This window comes from Trachypithecus francoisi, unplaced genomic scaffold (assembly GCF_009764315.1).
Source record: "Trachypithecus francoisi isolate TF-2019V2 unplaced genomic scaffold, Tfra_2.0 Lachesis_group21, whole genome shotgun sequence".
NCBI lineage: Eukaryota > Metazoa > Chordata > Mammalia > Primates > Cercopithecidae > Trachypithecus > Trachypithecus francoisi.
This window is the reverse complement of record NW_022681467.1, coordinates 30202377-30221208: the sequence shown is the minus strand read 5'-3', so window position 1 is coordinate 30221208 and position 18832 is coordinate 30202377. Positions and strand designations below refer to the sequence as shown.

Sequence of the window (18832 nt, the reverse complement as noted above, 5' to 3'; positions counted from 1 at the left end):
GACTTCAAACTCAGTTTAAAATTTATTTTTTTCCTCATGGAAGTATGAAAGTACATCCTTCACCACTTCTCCCCACCAACCATAGTATCCAAAAGATGAGGGTTTTTAATGGTGTGTTTGTGGTTTTTTTGCAGTTTCTAGCACAAGTCATTTGTTTATTCCTGGCCCCACTCATTGATTCACACTCAGAGGCAGCCTGCCAGTTCATTGGGTGCTTCGGAGCAGTGACAAATGGGAACAAGCAAGGAAGGAGGGGGAGCCTGAGGTTGATTCTCACCCACACTCCACTACCCACTTCTTTTCCCAGTCACATATGTTTCTCAGACATACCACTTGATCCTTCATATCACAACAAGGGAAAAGCTTCCAAAGTTGACCTAATTAATGAATGTTTTTCTGAGGATGAACACTGTCAAGACAAAAACCCTGCCTATTTTTACTGCACATGACAGATTTGCTGCAGTGAAAATAAAGCTTGAGATTTGGACCTGAAGAGTTGATTTTAGGGAGTTAGTTGTGTGGGCTCCGTGAGACTCTTAATTTACATGAATTAAAATAAAGAACACCATTATTAACATCCCAGCAGATTAACTGTCTTCTGATTAGTAAAAGACTAATGAGTAAATCAGAAAGACTGATTCTACCACATGGCACAAAAAAACATGACCTTTGAGAAGATAAACATACTGAAATTTCCACCAACAGAGGCCTGAATGAAATTACTGAGCACCTCTTGGAAATTCATCTAGACCTCACTTCTTGTTATTTTTTTTTTTTATTTTTTTTGTGAGACGGAGTTTTGCTCTTGTTGCCCAAGCTGGAGTGCAATGGCACAATCTCGGCTCACCACAACCTCCGCCTCCCAGGCTAAAGCAATTCTCCTGCCTTAGCCTCCTGAGTAACTGGGATTACAGGCATGCGCCACCACACCTGGCTAATTTTGTATTATTTAGTAGAGATGGGGTTTCTCCACGTTGGTCAGGCTGCTCTGGATCTCCTGACGTCAGGTGATCCGCCCGCCTCAGCCTCCCAAAGTGCTGGGATTACAGTGTGAGCCTCCGCACCTGGCCTAGGCCTCACTTCTTAGCAGTCACCTTAGCTAACAGAGTAGTAAAATTTTTCCTTAAAATCTACATATTTATTAGAGTCTGGGTTCGCAAAATATTATGATACAAAAGACAAAGTAAAATTTGCTTAGAATACAACCTAACATGCAGTATCAGAAAATTCAGCCTACTTACCAGAAATGGGTAAATCTGATTCATCTTTTGTATTGATATACTAGAAGCATTTTTCTTCTCCTTGATGAGAAGTAATTTTAGAACACTTTTCATATTAAAACCAGAATATGAAGTAAAGGTGACCTTTTGAAATCAATATGAGATTCTAAAGAAGTGTTTACATTTGGAGAGCTTCAAGCTATTCACTTTGACCTATGACCTATGACCTTTTCAGACATGATAGGGAACAGTGGCAAAGGACCTCACTGTTGGAGGTGAAAATCCAAAGTTTGGTTTTAGACATTTTGAGTCTGAGGTTTGAGTCATAACTTTGTGTATAATTTTTTTTTTTTTTTTTAATAGAGACAGGGTCTGTGTCACCCAGGCTGGAGTACAGTGGCATGAACATAGCTCACTTCAGCCTTGAACTCCTTCAGCCATGAACTCCTGGGCTCAAGTGATCCTCCCACCTCAGTCCCCTAAGTAGCTGGGACTACAGGCATGTGCCACCATGCCCAGCTAATTCTTTTCTTTTTGTAGAGATGGGTTCTCACCATCTTGCCCAGGCTGGCCTCAAAACTTCTGGGCTCAACTGAGCCTCCTGCCTCAGTCTCCCAAAGTGATGGGATTACAGGTGTGAGCCATCACACCTGGCCAAAACTTTTTTTTTTTTTTTTTTGAGACAGAGTTTTGCTCTTGTTGCCCAGGCTGGAATGCAATGGTGTGATCTCAGCTCACCGCAAACTCTGCCTCCCAGGTTCAAACGATTCTCCTGCCTCAGCCTCCCTAGTAGCTGGGATTACAGGCATGTGCAACCACGCCTGGCTAATTTTGTATTTTTAGTAGAGATGGGGTTTCTCCAAGTTGGTCAGGCTGGTCTCGAACTCCCGACGTCAGGTGATCTGCCCCACCTCGACCTCCCAAAGTGCTGGTATTACAGGCATGAGCCACAGCGCCCGGCCTAAAATGTTTTTAAGAAACACTGTTTAAGTCTGGCATAAGTTTAAGTTGACAAGAGAAACTAAAGGAATCAAAACATAGTCATTTTCCTTTATGTCACTGTCATTCTGTGTGTAAATCACTCAGTTCCCCTCTTCCATGAAACCTTCAGGCTCACTTGGACTCAGAGCAGGCTCTTGCTTGTTCTGAATTGCATTCATGACTGATGTATCCACAGTCTTTTTTTTTTTTTTTTTTTTTCTTGAGACAGAGTCTCGCTGTTACCCAGGCTGCAGTACAGTGGTGGGATCTCCGCTTACTGCAACCTTCACCTCCCTGGTTCAAGCAATTCCCCTGCCTCAGCCTCCCGAGTAGCTGGGATTACAGGCACACATCACCACGCCCTGCTGATTTTTGTGTATTTTAGTAGAGATGGGCCAAACTAGTCTCAAACTCCTGACCTCAGGCAATCCACCTGCCTCGGCCTCCCAAAGTGCTGGCATTATAGACGTGAGCCACCACGCCCAGCCTTCCACAGTCTTGATATAACTGTCTGGGCCATAGTATATATATAACTGACCAGGGCCCATGGTCATGTTGTTGAGACCTTGACTATAGCATGACAAAAATGGTTCCTTACTGTGAAACAATAGCTTGGCTCCAAAAGGGATCCCAAGGCAGGTTTTGTTTTGCACTCTAACACAACTTACTCACTTGCTTATGGCATTACTCGTTGATTTCCACCAAAAGCATTGTCAATCTATCTATTCATACTTCGTTGTATGATGGGACCTGGTGAGGGAAACAGTGGGTGAATTGCCCAGCTACAAAGGCTCTCTCCACCCTGCACTTTCTCTAGTCAGTGTGCTTCATCGCCCACCGTCTTTGTCGCATTCCCCCAATTCCGTCCAATGCAGGACCACACCCTCTTCCCACATAGGTCATCAAGCAAAGCCTGTGCTCCATTCAGAGCACCTCTTAGACAGATTCCGAGTCAAGTAGGGCTCTCCTTAGGTCTGCCCTGCTTGTTGTGGACTGCCTAAAGGGTAATGCTATAAAGTGTTACCTCCACTGAACACGTCCTTTCTTTCCCCCCACAGACATAACCAGTGCGGTGCAATCCAAGCGAAGAAAATCCAAGTAAACAAGCAGGACGGCGACTTGATACTTGTAAATGTGTGTGACTTTTACAAAGAGCAATTTTGAGCTGTGACTTTTTTAAATCAATTTCTGTACAGTTAGTAATTTTAATAATGTGGCCCTTTTCCTAGTCCCTGCAACCTGTTTCATAAAGTGCAATGGGGAAAGCAGGATTGTTGAGCCCTTTTGGTGTTGCGAGTTGAAGTTCAGGGTTTCTAAAATGTTGTCTTGTATTGAAAGGAGCTAATGCCATTATAAATGTTATTAGTTTTCACATTTCCTAAGCAGCCTAGAGTACAGGGTGAGCATTTTTAGATCTCCTAATGACGTATTGTGCTGTGGAAGTACTGTGTGTGAATAGCAGTAGTGGGGGCAAAAGCAATCTTCTCATTTGGAAATGTTGTAAATAATTTTATTATATAGTGTTTTGGATGTATTTGTTGTAGAAATGGACCAGTGAATAAAGAGAATCTAAGGATTTGTACAATGCGAAATAATGTGTTAAATAAATGTCATTGTCATAGAACATAAAGTTATGTTATTGGTAAGGGATTTTTGGGTGATAAGCTCTTTCTTTGGACCTTAAATAAGCAGACACAGCCTTCTTTGTGAGTGGAATTCCCATCTAGTCCTCATTGCACCTGAGATGTCCGCCTGGCAAGTTGAGGAAAATGTACATACTTGCTCCCTCACCTCATTCTTGGCTTTGAAGAAACTAACCCTGTTCAGCACTGTGCCAGGTACTTTGATATATATTGCTCAACTTAGAGAAGATCAATGACCACCCAGGATTTTCTAGGGACAGGAAGCTGTCAGCAGCTGAGACAGCACTTTTTCACCACGTCACACATTGCTTCTCCATATGCATGGTGGATAGATCCAAAACAATTGTGCTTACATCTCTTCTGTGCAGGAGGTAAGCCCAGACTGGCCTGTAAGATTGTGCCAGCATCAAGAATCTAGTCCAGGGCCAGGTGCGGTGGCTCACGCCTGTAATCCCAGCACTTTGGAAGGCCTAGGCGGGCAGATCACCTGAGGTCGGGAGTTCGAGACCAGCCTGACCAACATGGAGAAACCCCATCACTACTAAAAATACAAAATTAGCTGGGCATGGTGGCACATGCCTGTAACCCAAGCTACTGGGGAGGCTGAGGCAGGAGAATTGCTAGAACCCAATAGGCAGAGGTTGCGGTGAGCCAAGATTGTACCATTGCACTCCAGCCTGGGCAATGAGTAAAACTCAGTCTCAAAAAAAAAAAAAAGAATCTAGTCCAGTTTAGGTCAGGTTTCCACCTTCAGTCCAGTTCTGTGGTTAGATGGAGCAGCTCCCAAATTAGAGGGGTCATTTTGTGTTGTATATTTCAGAGATGTTCACTACATTTCACTCTGGCTGCCCTGCTTCAAAATGCATGTAGTCTCCAAAGCCAGCTGCTTCTGCCCCACCCTACCCCCAACTTTCAGGAGACTCTGATGCTGGGGGCCCTGGCCTTGTCTCAGCCTGGGCTTCAGCCTTCTGCTGCATCTCCCCTAGGGCTAGACTTCATCCTTTCCCTCCAGTGGCTCCTTGCCCTTGCTCTAACCCAGTGCCTGAAACCAAAAGGATGAGTTGGTCATTCTGTCATGCTCTTATTCTCATCTCTATTTCAGCTGTCTTCATGTATGCGTCTTGCAAAATGAGTCCGACCCCATTGTCTGGCTCTGTTCCCAGTAAGCTCATCTCCCCTCTTCCTCTCCCATGACACACACACCAGAACCAAAGCCAGCTTTATCATAATATCCTGTGCCACTACTGTGCTTAAGATTACAAAGTGTTTCTCATACTTAAGCTCAACTCAGGCAGAAACGATCATGTGCTTTAAATAGATTTTTATTTGTTTTTCTTTATATTAATTAATGTTTTTCTCCCATAGAGGAAGAGCATTACAGTCTAACAATCAGAATTCTGTTACACACATACACAGGCATGCCACATGACCCAGTTGAGGTGGTGGTTTCCTTGAGTCTGTTGACACGTCACATGGTCAAAATCTCCTCATTTCAGCCAGTCTCAAAACACCCAACAGGGATGCACTCAACTTGTTGGTTCCATGTGGAACTAGGTGGCAGGGCGAGAGGGAAAGTAGTAGAAGGGGGCTATGGTGTGTCTGCATTCAGTCCCCTCGTGTAAAGCCACATGGATCTGGGGGGTATCCAAGAGCTCTGATGGGGTCCTTGTTGCACCTAAGACATTATAGGTCAGAGCAAGTTGATCAGAGGGTTCCAGGCAGGGGGCTAGGGAGCAGGCATACATACTCTAAAACAGCACCAAACTGCATTCATACACACATGGTGCCCTGCTGGGACTAGACTGGCAAAGGCTGGAAAGACACCCAGCTTGAAGGAACCACTCAGACTTAACTGGGGAATAACTGGAAGTCACTCTTTGATGTAACTGGGACTCACTCTAGAAACAGGGGTCCCTCTGACACAGTTTTGGCAAAGTGCTGGTAGTACTGACATTAATACTCACAAACTGGTACAAACTCTAGGGCCTCTGAAAACATCGATCAAAACAGAGTCTCTAACCCCCTCCTAATGTTGCATAGGACTTTGAACTCTGGTTCCCTCACGTATTCAAGTTCTGTGGTTTAAAAAAAAAATCCTGAAGCATGCTCAAGGTGAAAGGCACGTACACGGTCAATACAGTATGACAAGGGCTGATGCTTCAGGAGTCAGACTAGCAGGAGACTGAGTAGTGTTGGTTTTTAGAAATCTATACACAATTAAAATATTGCCACACTCAAATGCTACAGAATCTACAGGAAAGGTACCAAAAAATAGCCTTGCAACCTGCCAGGTGAGAGATTGGGTTCTAGAACTACAGGAGCCTCCAGAAATACAGGTAAAGAAAAGGTCTTTTAAAATTTGAGCCAAATGCCCTATAACTTAAACTCTTCCCCCACCAGAAGGATCATGGGCACCACACAGGACTGAGCCTAGGTCCCAGCTGGCAGTGAGGAGTAGGCAAGAAGGATTGGAGGGAGTTTCAGCTCTTGGAGGTGCCGAAGACCCTAGGCTGGCTGTGAAGTGCCCAAGTGGTAGCTGGAAGAATAAAAGCAACTAGGTTGTAACTGAAGGAGAACTTGGGGAGAGGAGCAAGGCTGTCAACTACTGGGGCCCTAGTGGACTGGCGTGGGAGCTTTGATCCGTTTTTAGTGTTAATTTGGCTTATTCCCTGGAATAGGAGACCCCATCAGGTATTCCTCTGTCCTCATCCCAGCATCCATGGGGATACCCCATCCCTTCCCCACATATCCCCGGCCTGGGGCTATAGGGTCAGGGAGGGCAGCTGCCTTTGCCCTCATGGGAATGCAGTTTTCTCCAAGCCTCAGCTTGGCTGTGAGGCCTGGAAACCTAGAGTTGGGGTGAGGGGAGGACTTACGTTCATATGTACCAAGAAGTCTTAAAAGTTCCAAGGAAGAGTGGGCACACACTAGAAAAGGGTGGCTAGAAAGAGGAAATGGTAAGCAACTCGGGGCATCCCAAGAGGCTGTTGCTGGTGTCTGAGCCCAAAATTCAGTCTCACCACAAGAAGGGGGAGGCTGGTGGCCCCTCCCCTGTCTGTCTCCCCCAGGGATTCAGGTTCCCTCCTCCAGGTACTTACTGGAGGGGGAGGGGAGGAGGACCATAGGGCACCCATCTCTCCCCAGCAACCTAGAAAGAAAGAGAGGCCTGTGGGAGAAAATGAAAAGAGGCCCCCTGAAGGCCCTGAACCTGGATAGGAACAATTTGCAGATTGGGACAGTGGGGGTCCTGGACTCCTACTCAGGATTGCTGGCTAGCCATACTGAGCAGGGTGTGAAATACAAGGCCAGAGGCAAGGTGAAAGCTGAGCTGTCAGCCTTGGGATGACTTCACCCCATGGTGTGTCCTCCAGCATCACTGCTCTGCACTCTGACCCAGAGTGTGTGCCCTTTCCCCGCCTAGAAGCCCTGTGGCCTGCATGTCTCCTAAGCTAGTTCTAGCACCTTGGGCTTGTGAAAAGATGGCCAGGATGGTGGGGGCCTTGCCCAGCTTCTACTCGGGTGACATGTCAGGGGTAGAGTGGCAAGGTACTAAGCCCTTCAGATTCCGGGGCCTGCACAAGGGTGGATTATAGAAAAGGGAAGTGGGGGCAGACTCCAGGCTTCAGCCTGGGAGCAGGGTTTGGCCTCTCTGAGCAAGCACAGTGCACACTCCCTTGGTGCCCTGCTCCCTGCAGCTTCTCAACGTGTCTGTCCTGTCGCATCTCCAATAGGCTGCCTCGTTCCCTAGATTCCCTCCGTCTTCTCCCTCTAACTCACATCTCACAGTCCTCTTCTACATACTGTACTTTTCCAGGCCTAAGTAGCTCCACAGAGTACCGTCCCCAAGGCAGAAGGAAGGGGAGACTAAAATTAGCAAAACCCTGAGCCCTTACTAGAGGGCAATGACAGCAGCCCAGGCTGCAAAGGCTCTACCTGGTCAGAGCTGGGCTCAAGGTCCCCACCATTTGGGAGGGAATTACTGGGAATGAAGAATAAGGGAAGAGGAGTAAGTGTAATGCCAACCATGGGATAGTGTGACTCATGTAAGGTGGGAGTTGAAAGTGAGGAATGAGCCAGATCAGGGACTGGAAGAAGCTTTCAGAAATAGGGGTGGGCCAGAGGTAGAGGACTGAAGGGCAAGGGTGAAGGGGAAAGACAGGGATGGGGACCAGAGAAGAAAGGATGGAGGGGTCAGGAGTAGGGGGCATGGATGATTAGATGCTGGGTATGGGGGCCAGAAGGAGTGAGGGTGAAGGGGGCTTGAAGGGGTTCAGAGGCAGATTAGACGATCAGAGATGGGGATATTGAGGGTGTCGGCTATCACCTAACCTCACACGCTTTAAGAAGGGAGGTTTCGGTGTCCAGCCCGAGGCGTCAGAGGTGCCCGACAGGGATCGGGAGTCAGCAGGGGGTTCGCGGCGCGGCCGGTGGACGCTCAGTAGTTAAACTGGCGCTGGCACGGCTGGTAGATGAAGCTGCCCTGGTTCTTGGACCGGCGCGGACGGCCCTCGCGGGCTCGGTTCTGTCGCTGCACCGCCTTGGCGCTCAGCGCGTGGCGCTCCGCCCGCTGCCGGGCCCGCTGCAGCCGCCGCACCTGGCCCGCCTTTTCCAGCAGCGCCGCCCGCGCTGGGAGAGGAGCGACGTGGCGCCCGGCCCGGGGCTCGCGGCGGGCAGGCGCCAACTCCCTGTGGGGACAGAGCGAGGCTCGGTCAAGCCGGGTAAGCCGGGTGGGGGGGCTAGGGGGCGCTGCCATCTCCCACCCTTGCTTTGGCGCAGTTCTGTGTCCGTTCAGATTGGGGTGCCCGACGCCCTTCTTGTGGGTACCAACGCGGAGGTGTCTCCTCGGTTCTAGCCCATAACAGGTAAACTGGACCTCGGGGAAGACTGGACCCCCCACTCCGCATTCTACCCTTGCCTTTCTGTTTAAGTCCCACTCCCTAGACGCTGCAGCCACGCTCCTCAAGCCTCCAAATCCGGCCCCGGCCTCTTAGCCACGCCCCTCCCTCCCAAGCCTCGCCCCGGCCACTAAGCCACGCCTCCCCCACCCAACAGCCCAGCCCCTCCATCCTCAGGCCGGCTTCTAGCCTCGCCCTGCGGCTCACGGGCCCCCTACTTTGTCTCAAAGGCAACTCTCTCAAGGCCGCTACCCCCTCGAGCGCGGGGCGGGCTCCTGCCCCCGCTACCCCAGCCTCCTGGCCTGGACCCTGGCCTCCAAGATCCGTCTCCCTGGGCATCCAGGCTCCGCCCCCGGCTCGCTCACCCTTCGCTGAGGTCGCCGTCTGGCAGGGCCGCGTCCGGGAGCGGGGAAGGGGGCCCGGGCTCCAGCACTATGGTGCTGCCGGTGACGTAAACGGACATGCTGGGGTGCTCGATGAGGAGGTCCTCCAGGGGGCTGCTCTGGAGGCGGGCGGGACCAAGTCCAGGCCCCTCTGCAGTAAAACAGGCGGGAGGGGTAACAAACCAGCTCTCGTCCATCAAGGAGGGCGCGGGCGGAGGGCGGCCCGCGGGGGCAGAGGCGGCCCCGGGGCTGGGTGGAGCCGCGTAGCTGTCTAAGGGGCGCGGGTTGGGAGCCGTGCAGAGGAGGGGAGCAGCGAGGAGGGACACACACACACACCGGACAAGGGGGCGGGGAGAGAAAGGGCATCGTTAGTCAGACCCGCAGCCCGTCCGCAGCTCCCCGGGGCACCCACGGGCCAGGAGTCCCGCCCTGCTGCCCTAAGAGACCTGACGTGCGGCCTCTCCTGGGCCGCCAGGAGAGGGCCCCGGCTCTCATGAGAAGGGGTCCCGTGACCCCACCTCCAGTAGGCTTGGGGGACTCCCCAATCCCCCAGCAGCGCCCTTCCCCTCTGCTCGGCCATCTGCCCTTAGAATGACTTCACAGGCCCAGGAGGCAGACCCAGACCTCACCCGGCAGGTCAATGATGAGCCAGCCGTCCACTTCATCCTCCTCCGACACGAAGGCGCGGGGGCAGTCTGGGTCTTCAGGGGGCGAGGGGGTGCTGAAGAAGAGGCTGGTGAGGCGCTGGAACATGGTGGGGGGCGAAGCGGCCTCACGGGGGCGCCCTACGGCAGTGCAAAAACCTGGGAATCATAGAAGGACGTTGAGAGTCACCACTGATTGAGGTTCACCCCACTCCTGGCTTGGGGCAGAGGACAGAATATATCACCCCCAGAGCAGGGAGAAGGGTACACACAACAGGGATATGTGCGGACACTTTGAGGATATGTGCTTTCTGTATTCAAATCCAGGTTTGTTTGTTTGTTTTTAATCTTCTGTATGATGTTTAGGAAGTTATTTAACTTATCTGTGCCTTAGTTTTCTCATCTGTCAAAAAACAATGATAATAGTACCTTCCTCCGGGCTCTTATAAGAATTAAATAAGGCCGGGCGCGGTGGCTCAAGCCTGTAATCCCAGCACTTTGGGAGGCCGAGACGGGCGGATCACGAGGTCAGCAGATCGAGACCATCCTGGCTAACACGGTGAAACCCCGTCTCTACTAAAAATACAAAAAACTAGCCGGGCGAGATGGCGGGCGCCTGTAGTCCCAGCTACTCGGGAGGCTGAGGCGAGAGAATGGCGTAAACCCGGGAGGCGGAGCTTGCAGTGAGCTGAGATCCGGCCACTGCACTCCAGCCTGGGCGACAGAGCGAGACTCCGCCTCAAAAAAAAAAAAAAAAAAAAAAGAATTAAATAAGCTAATAATAGTATCCTCCTCCAGGCTCTAATAAGAATTAAATGAGCTATATCAAAGTTATTGAAAGAAAAGAAGGCGGTGGGGGGAAGAACTAAATGAGCTAAACACTTATAAAGTGCTTAGAACTATGTCTGGGCATACGGTAAGCACTCAACAAACTAATAGTTATTATTACAGGGTGCTTTAGGAACATAGAAAGAGTGACATATGACACAGCTCTGCCAGGGAAGGTCTCCAGAGAATTGGACATCCAAGCTGGACTCTGAGGAGTAAATAGGAGTTCTCCAGGCAGGGAGGAAATTGCCCATACTGTCTGCTTGTTATCATCACAATATAGCTAGGCCGGGCGTGGTGGCTCACGCCTGTAATCCCAGCACTTTGGGAGGCAGAAGTGGGTGAATTACTTGAGGTCAGGAGTTTGAGACCAGTCTGGCCAATATGGTGAAACCCCGTCTCTACTAATAATACAAAAATTAGCTGGGCGTGATGGCAGGTGCCTGTACTCCTAGGCAGCTCTCCTAGGAGAATCACTGGAACCTGCAAGGCACCACTACACTCCAGCCTGGGTGATAGAGCGAAACTCAGTCTCAATAATAATAATAATAATAATAGCTAACATTTATCTTCCTGGCAGTATACTAAGCAGCTTTACCTACATTACCTCATGTAATCCTCACAACAACTACAGGAAGTAGATAATTACCATCCTTACTTTACAGTTGAAGAAATCGAGGCACAGAGAAGTTAACTTTCCCAAAGTCTCACAGCTAGTAAGAGACAAAGGTGGGATTTGAATCCACACAATCAGATTCCAGAGATAGCACCCAGAATCACCATATTCTATTGCCTTTTCTGGGTGTCTGTCTGAATTTGATATTTTCAACTTGGTGGAGAGGGGTCATGGTCCATGTGTATTTTTCTGGGAAAAAAGACCTTGGTTTTCATCATGATTTCCTAAACAGCAATCTTTGACCCTAGAGATTAAGAACCACTCCTGGGGCCGGGCATGGTGGCTCAAGCCTGTAATCCAGCACTTTGGGAGGCCGAGACGGGCAGATCACGAGGTCAGGAGATCGAGACCATCCTGTTCTACACGGTGAAACCCCGTCTCTACTAAAAAATACCAAAAACTAGCCAGGCGAGGTGGGGGGCGCCTGTAGTCCCAGCTACTCGGGAGGCTGAGGCAGGAGAATGGCGTGAACCCGAGAGGTGGAGCTTGCAGTGAGCTGAGATCTGGCCACTGCACTCCAGCCTGGGTGACAGAGCGAGACTCCGACTCAAAAAAAAAAAAAAAAAAAGAACCACTCCTGGAGCCTGTGTGGTTTGAAAAGCACTGGCCAGCAGAAATCCCATAGAACTGCTACCATCTTACCATGTGATTTGGCATGGCTCTGTTGTGTCTGTCATATGAGGTGTAAAGATGGCATGCCCTCCCCCCTCTGACCCCCTTTTCCTCGGCTCCTGTTCAAGGGCAGCATCCGAGGCTAGGAGGAAGATCAGGTTGCCTGGGCTCAGGGAGACAGCAGGTCAGTGGGAGGTGATGATGGAGGAAGGGAGCTGTCAAGTTTCCAGGGGCCCTTAAGGATGAGCACTGAGGGTTGGACCCAGACCCAGGCAAGCCCTTAACCAATCCTTCCCTGGGTGAAGATGAAGACCCCCTACTCCAGAAATGGAAACACCAAGGTGGTAGCTCTAGATCTACTCCCTCCCCATGCCAGCCTACCTCAGGACTAGAGCTTGGCTGGGGGCTGCTGGCCATACTCCCCCAGGACCTGAAGCCTGACTGACTCTCCACACCTGTTCCCTAAAGATGCTCAATGGTTTTGCTGCTGAGCCACTTGTTACCATTCTCTAAGGGTGTTTCCACACTTCCTGTAGAACTTCCTGGGGGCAGGTCCAGACTTCCCTGGAGGTATTTCTCCTCTTTCTGCTAATCCACCTGCAGTATTGCCATGCTTATTGCTACCTCCCCCATTCCCTGGAAACGTTTTCACACTTGCTGCAGAATCACCTCACTTCCACACCCTGAGAATATTTCCACATTTGCAGACTCACAGTAGGCTCAAGATGCTGGCTTCCCTGGTGGGATGGGGGTGGGAGATCTACAGGGGTTAAGAAGGTGGCACCACCCCCCACTAGTGTCCGCCCAGCACAATTCACATATCCCAACCCATCTGTAGCCACAGGGAGCTGGTGACTCCATTACCAAAAGCCCAGAAAGTGTGGCCCCTCTTGAAGGAAGGGAATATCAAGGCCTTCATGAGGCACATCCCCCTTCCAAGAACCTCCTACTTCATGGAATATGAAAGAGAAGTTAAGAGCTGTTTCAGGGATCATCATATTCACCCAGCCCATTTTACAATGTGATGATCAGAAAGAAGACATAATCTATCCAAAAATACATGGCTAGATAGTGGCAGGGCAGTCCTAGTCCAACGTTACTGTGCATCCAGTCCAGATTAGGAGGATGTCAGGAAAGACTCAGCAAACAATCCCCAAGAATACAATGATGCAGGGGTACAGGGAGGTGAAAAAGACCTTGACCTAGCCACACCACCCCTCGCCTAGCTACAAAAGGGTCTGGGGTTACTGGCACCAAGATTTAGCATGCACTTCCTGAAGACCCACTGTGTACCAGAGCCTGCACTGTGCCTCCTCAAATTTCAGATAGGTTTAGGGGAGGGAGGCTCAGGGGAGAAGCTCCCTGTCTGAGGTCACACAGCAAGTCAATGACAGCCAGGAGTGACAGCAGCACCAGCCAGCCAGTGCCTGCCCCCTCTCCTGACCACTTGGGAAGCCTCCCAGATTTCCTTTCCCAGCCCTGCCAGCTTCCTGGTTCTCACATTCCCAGTTCTGCTCCAGGGAGAACCATTCCCTTTAATAACTACAGCAGCTCTGCCCAGAATAGCATTTGTGCCCTAACCCATCCCTACCCCAGCCCATCCTTGAGCAAACTCCCAGCAGGAAAGGAGTTCCTGGTTCAGCCTCTAGGCCCATCCACTTAAGTCAGAAACTCTCCTTATCCTATCCCTTTTCCTATACTCTCTGTGGGCAGAGGTGAGGAGGGAGCAGCAAAACACTTGGAATTGTCTGCACTAGGCCAGGTCAGGCCCTTCCTAGCTGACAACCTAGGAAGTTGGGGAGGTAAAGGGCCAATAGAGGGAACCCTCACCCCACCCTCCAACCCCAACATCCGCCCTGGAGACACCCCGAGGCAGCCAATGACTCACCTCTCTGTGATCCAAACAGCTGGGAGGCAGCGATTTTATTGGACTCTAGGACTCCAAGGTACAGTGAGGACAGAAAGGGTCAGGACGACAAAACGTGAACCAATCTCCAGAGATTCCCTGGAAAAAGGTCCAGGAGTAAGGAGACCTAGGAGCCTATCAAACCGTGATGGGGCTGAGCCCAAGATCAGGTCCCCAGCGGAAGGAAGGTGTGTATCTTACCACTTGTATTGAGCCTCTATTATGTCCATGCCCTAGCTAATAATGCATCTGTCACTCAGTGAGCATGACTCTAATTGGTTGTGTGACCTCGAGTGAGCTAATTCTTCTCTCTGAGCCTGTTGCCCCTTCCATGAACTGGGGTCTAAGACCCCTCATTTTGGGTCTGGGAGTGACATCAGCTAAGGCGCTGCACACAAATCAGGGATTAAGAGGATGTTATTCTTTTAGTCCCTGGGGGCGGAGTCTGGAGCCAGAGGGAGGGTATCCCACCACCATCTGGTGCTGTCCCAACCACCTGGAGTCCGAGGTAGCCCCGAACTCCTGACGACCCCCTCGACCTAGGCCCAGCAGCGCCGTCTGACTCCTTCTCAGGTTGCAAAGAGAAAGTAGGGGATCAGAGGCCTGACCCCAGCCCCCGGATTAGCCCTAGGAAATCGCCGACCCCCTGCAGCCCCCTTTGGATTGCAGCGTCTCACCCAGGGCCCAGCCCCGACACAGCGGCTACCGGGTCACGGGAGGACAAGCGACCCGAGCCTGTGGGGGCGGTGCCGGCCTTGGTGACGTCTCAATGTCATATGCAAATAGAACGACGTCATGGTCTACCGGGCATGCGGCAACCAATTGGGAGCCGGGAACGCGGCCCCGGCGGCCGCCGGCGGAGAGAGACAAAGGCCCGGGTGCGGGGGGCTCAGGGCGTGTCCGTGGCGGGGGAGCCCCCTAGGCCCACCCGGGTCGGGACTCACCTGGGGGCGGTGGGGGGGCGGCACGGCGTTGAGGTAGTTGTGCGGCGGGGCGTCCCCAGGGTCGCCGGCCGCTCACAGGCCAGGCCGCATCGCGGGGGCTCGCGGGGGAGGCGGCGGGGCCGCGGTCGCTCCGGGCTGCTGAGCTCGCCCGCCGGGCTTTGAGTCTGTGCGGCCGCTGCGGCGGGGCTCACGGCACAAATTGGAACGTTCAAACAGCTGATTGTGATGTCACAAAGAGGCCCGCCCGCCTCGCGTCACCGGCTGGCGGGGCGGCGGCCAATCCCGGGCTGCGGATTCCCCCCCGTCCCGCCCCTCCCCTCCCGGTTTGCGGGCCGGGCGCTCGGGCCGGGAAACGTTCTCGGAACCGGGAGGGTGAGTGTTCGGGGAGGCAGCTGCGGGGAGCTGGGAGCCCTGCGCCGCGGCGAGCTCTCCGCGAGGAGGATCTCCACTCCCTCCTCCCGGCTCCTCATTTTCCTGCCTCTTCCCGGATCGAAGCACCCTCACCTCTCCCACTGCTCCCCAAATCCTTTCACTGCATCCTATGTCCAAGTCCCGCGATGCGGACCCCGTTCTCGATCCACACCACGTCTGTGCACCTCCATTCTCCCCATTGCCCTTCTCACTGCTCTCCCTCCCTCCTCGGGCTCACCTCCTCAGCCCTACACACTTTCTGCTTTCCCACCCCGGTTTTTCCTCAGCTCGGCAGGCTGCAGAGAAGAGGGACATCCCCCGCCCCCGGTTCCGGGGGAGCATCTGGGAATGTAGAGAAGTTAGTGAAGCTGACGGGAAATTTCGCAGAGTAGGACTTGAGAGGAATTGCCCTGTGCTGAGTAAACATTGACCTAAGAGGGCTCTGCACTTGAACGTTTTCACACCTTATTAATCCACGTTGCTACCGGGGCTGTACAGAAGTGGCAGGACGGGCTGATTAGGAGTCCTGATTTACACGTGAGGAAGCTGAGTCTCACAATCTCACTGTCATGTGTGAACTCATATTCCACAATGCATTCAACATTTATTAGGCACCTACTATTGCACCACCATACCACTAGCTGATATGTATTGAACACTTACTGTGTGCCACGACCTGTGCTATGGTGCTTTATGTGTGTTTTTTTTTTTTTTTGTATCTTCACAACAACCCCAAAAGGTGGATATTTTCCCCGTTTTACAATTGAGGAAACAGACTCAGAGAGCTCAAGCGACTTTCCTAGGTCTCAAAAGTATAGTCAATGGCAGAGTCAGGATTTGAACCTATAGCTCCCAGCCCTGACCCTCTCCATTCGCTACATGCACCAGATGGTCTAAACCTCAGGGCGCTTCAGGCTCCCCAGAGTCCTGGCTTTCAGTCCTCACAGTGCCCTAGACTTGCTGTGTGACCTCAAGTCATGTTACCTCTCTGGGTCTCAGTTTGTCCAACAACATATCCAGGCTTCCCTCTAGAGCTGCCATTGTAAGATTCTTCCAAACTCTGCCCTCAGGATTCTGCCCACCCCACGTTCTAGGCCCCAGCTCTCCCAGTGGCCTGGGAGATGCCTGAGAAGAGACCACAAATACACATATCAGAATCTCCAGGGCCAGAGGTTCTAGGTCAGCAGAGCAGGGCTGGTGGGGGAGGGTCTGAGAACTGCCCATCTAGCCCAAAAGGAGGCCAGAGGTGACCTAGGCCAGAGGTTAATGCACTAGTGATAGAACTCTGTCCCAGCCTCATCTGAAACCCCCAAGGGACTCCTTAACCCTAGGGACAGAGGAAGAGGCCAGAAAAAATAACCCGAGGCTGAAGGGTGGAGAGGGGAGTCGCCTTGTGGCCCTTGGAGTGTTATACCCAAAGTGTCCTCATTCCGTGCAACTCTGAGCCTCTGCCCATCACAGCCACTTCCTGCTAACTTCATACCCTCTCAGACCTACTTGCTGACTTTAACTAAATAATCCCTAACACATCTCTCCTGTCAAGCCACTTGTTTGTTCTAAAACCTGATGTGGCTCCTAAAGCCCCACACTCCTAACACAGTACTCATGCCCCCCATGCTCCAGCCCCAGTTCTGTCCAGCTTCACCTCCCCTTCTCCTGCATGCATCTTGTGCTAAAGTCAAACTCCTCGTTGACTCTACGGCACTCTTCCACCTCCACCCTTTTGCTCAAGCTGTTTCCCCTGCCTGGAATGCCTTCTTCAGAACCTTCTGAAATCCAGATCTTTCCTGTCTTCAAGATTCTACTTGGCCAGGTGTGGTGGCTCACACCCATAATCCGAGCACTTTGGGAGGCCAAGGCAGGAGGATTGCTCGGGGCCAGGAGTTTGAGACCAGCCTGGCCAACATAGCGAGACCCGTTATCTGCAAAAAAATGAAAAAATTAGCCAGATGCCATGCACCTGTAGTCCCAGCTACTCAGGAGGCTGAGATAAGAAGATCACGTGGGTTTAGGTACAGTGAGCTATAATCAAGCCACTGCATTCCAGCTTGGATGACAGAGCCAGACCCTGTCTCTTAAAAAAAAAAAAAAATAGAGAGAGGTTCTACTTACCCTTTTTTCCTCCAGGCAGCCTTCCTTGTCCCTTCTCACCAGTTGATGGCTACCTTGATGGACATTTATTTGTTCAGGAAACAGTAAATGATGATCACTCGTTGTATGTGTGTATGTCTTCTCAAGTGAATGGTTGGCATCCCAAGGGCGGGGTCTTTGTCCATGTATTGCCCCCACCCAGCTTGTGGGGGTCTGGCAGAGTAGACTTTCCTCAAAGGCTCAGTAGTTATAGCTTGAAGCTTAAGAAGGGTGGCTGGTTCAGGAATATACACCTGCACTCTCTACCCTGTGTACAGGCAATGGTCTGTTGAGCACATGGTTCTGGTTCCCCAAGCCCAGAAAAGGGGGCTCTTGGCTACACTCTGGTATCCTAAGTGACCGGACTCTGTTCCCAGCATTAGCTGAACCCCATTTCTAGGCTGCTAAGTCAGATCTCAGTCTTCCATTTCTCTGTAGAGTCAGAGGTACCCATGGAAGTCCCCTCCTGAAACCCCTGGGACCCATTCTTCCTATCCACTACAAAGATGTATTATCTGGGCTGGAGGATACCTCAGACCTCAACTCATCCAAACCCCTCATTTTATAGGTGAGGAAACTGAGGTCCACTGAGGCACACGCAGGTCAGGATACTTGCTTAGAATCACACAGCAGCAAAGCCATCTACTGACCCTGGCCCCAGAAAGTGGGCTCAGTATTCTGAGACCCTGGTCTGGGCCAGTGGGCTGTAAAAAGAGGCAGCAGAGCTGGGTGCGGCGGTGCAGGCCAGTAATCATAGCACTTTGGCCGAGGCAGGAGGATCACTTGAGCCCAGGAGTTCGATACCAGCCTGGTCAACATGGCAAAACCCTGTCTCTATTAAAAATACAAGAATTAGCTAGGTGTGGTGGCCTGCACCTGTAGACCCAGCTACTCAGGAGGCTGAGGTGGGAGGATCAATTGAGCCTGGGTGGTTGAGGCTGCAGTGAGGTGTGATCATGCCACTGCACTTCAGCCTAGGCAACATAGGGAGACATTGTCTCAAAAAAAAAGAGGCAGTGAGCATCATGCTGGGGTAACTCTGGAGTCTCATTTCCAAGCAGACAGAGGGTGCCATTCCTATGCACGCACATGGATAATCAGGGGTATCTGTGCATACAATGAAGGCACCCATATATAAACATATACACACGTGCACATGAGCTCATGCTCAGAGTTAATAGGGACCCACGCCCATCTAACCCATGCCCAGGTGTGAGTACCTGCCCAATTTCATGGGCTCCAGGACTGGAGGTCAAGAGGCCACCCTTCAGGCAGGGCGCAGTGGCTCATGCCTGCAATCCCAGCACTTTGGGAGGCTGAGGCAAGCAGATCACCTGAGGTCAGGAGTTCGAGACCAGCCTGGTCAACATGGTGAAACCCTGTCTCTACTAAAAAATACCAAAAAACTAGCCAGGCGTGGTTGCGTGAGCTTGTGGTCCCAGCTACGCGGGAGGCTGAGGCAGGAGAATTGCTTGAACTCGGGCAGCAGAGGTTGCAGTGAGCCAAGACTGCACCACTGCACTCCAACCTGGGTGACAGAGCAAGACCCCATCTCGAAA

At 51.5% G+C, this 18832-nt stretch overlaps 2 protein-coding genes across 11 annotated transcripts in view; one reads left to right on the top strand and one right to left on the bottom strand.

Annotated features, from left to right (window-relative positions):
• The window catches only part of NCOA6 (nuclear receptor coactivator 6), a 119778-nt gene extending 115952 nt beyond the window's left edge, over positions 1-3826 (top strand). For 5 of the 7 annotated variants that reach the window (XM_033186182.1, XM_033186181.1, XM_033186180.1 and 2 more), the window contains one exon: positions 3260-3826. In XM_033186182.1, coding sequence (XP_033042073.1) covers positions 3260-3303 — 44 coding nt within the window. In that variant the 3' untranslated portion in view covers positions 3304-3826. The remainder of the gene's footprint in view (positions 1-3259) is intronic. The other 2 variants (XM_033186184.1, XM_033186177.1) reach the window with 1 other exon arrangement.
• Positions 3827-5148: 1322 nt separating this feature from the next.
• Positions 5149-14971, bottom strand: TP53INP2 (tumor protein p53 inducible nuclear protein 2). 4 transcript variants are annotated; one of them, XM_033186176.1, is made up of 5 exons: positions 14733-14971; positions 13771-13887; positions 9752-9925; positions 9105-9273; positions 5149-8529 (listed from the first exon to the last, which is right to left on the bottom strand). In XM_033186176.1, exons 3-5 carry the CDS (start codon positions 9873-9875, stop codon positions 8280-8282), a joined length of 543 nt encoding a protein of 180 aa, XP_033042067.1. In that variant the 5' UTR covers positions 9876-9925; positions 13771-13887; positions 14733-14971; the 3' UTR covers positions 5149-8279. The 4 variants fall into 4 exon arrangements, with proteins under 4 accessions (XP_033042067.1, XP_033042064.1, XP_033042065.1 ...); XM_033186173.1 differs by having other exon boundaries at positions 9105-9393; positions 14733-14965; XM_033186174.1 differs by lacking the exon at positions 14733-14971 and adding an exon at positions 14466-14520 and having other exon boundaries at positions 9105-9393.
• Between the last annotated feature and the right edge of the window lie 3861 nt (positions 14972-18832).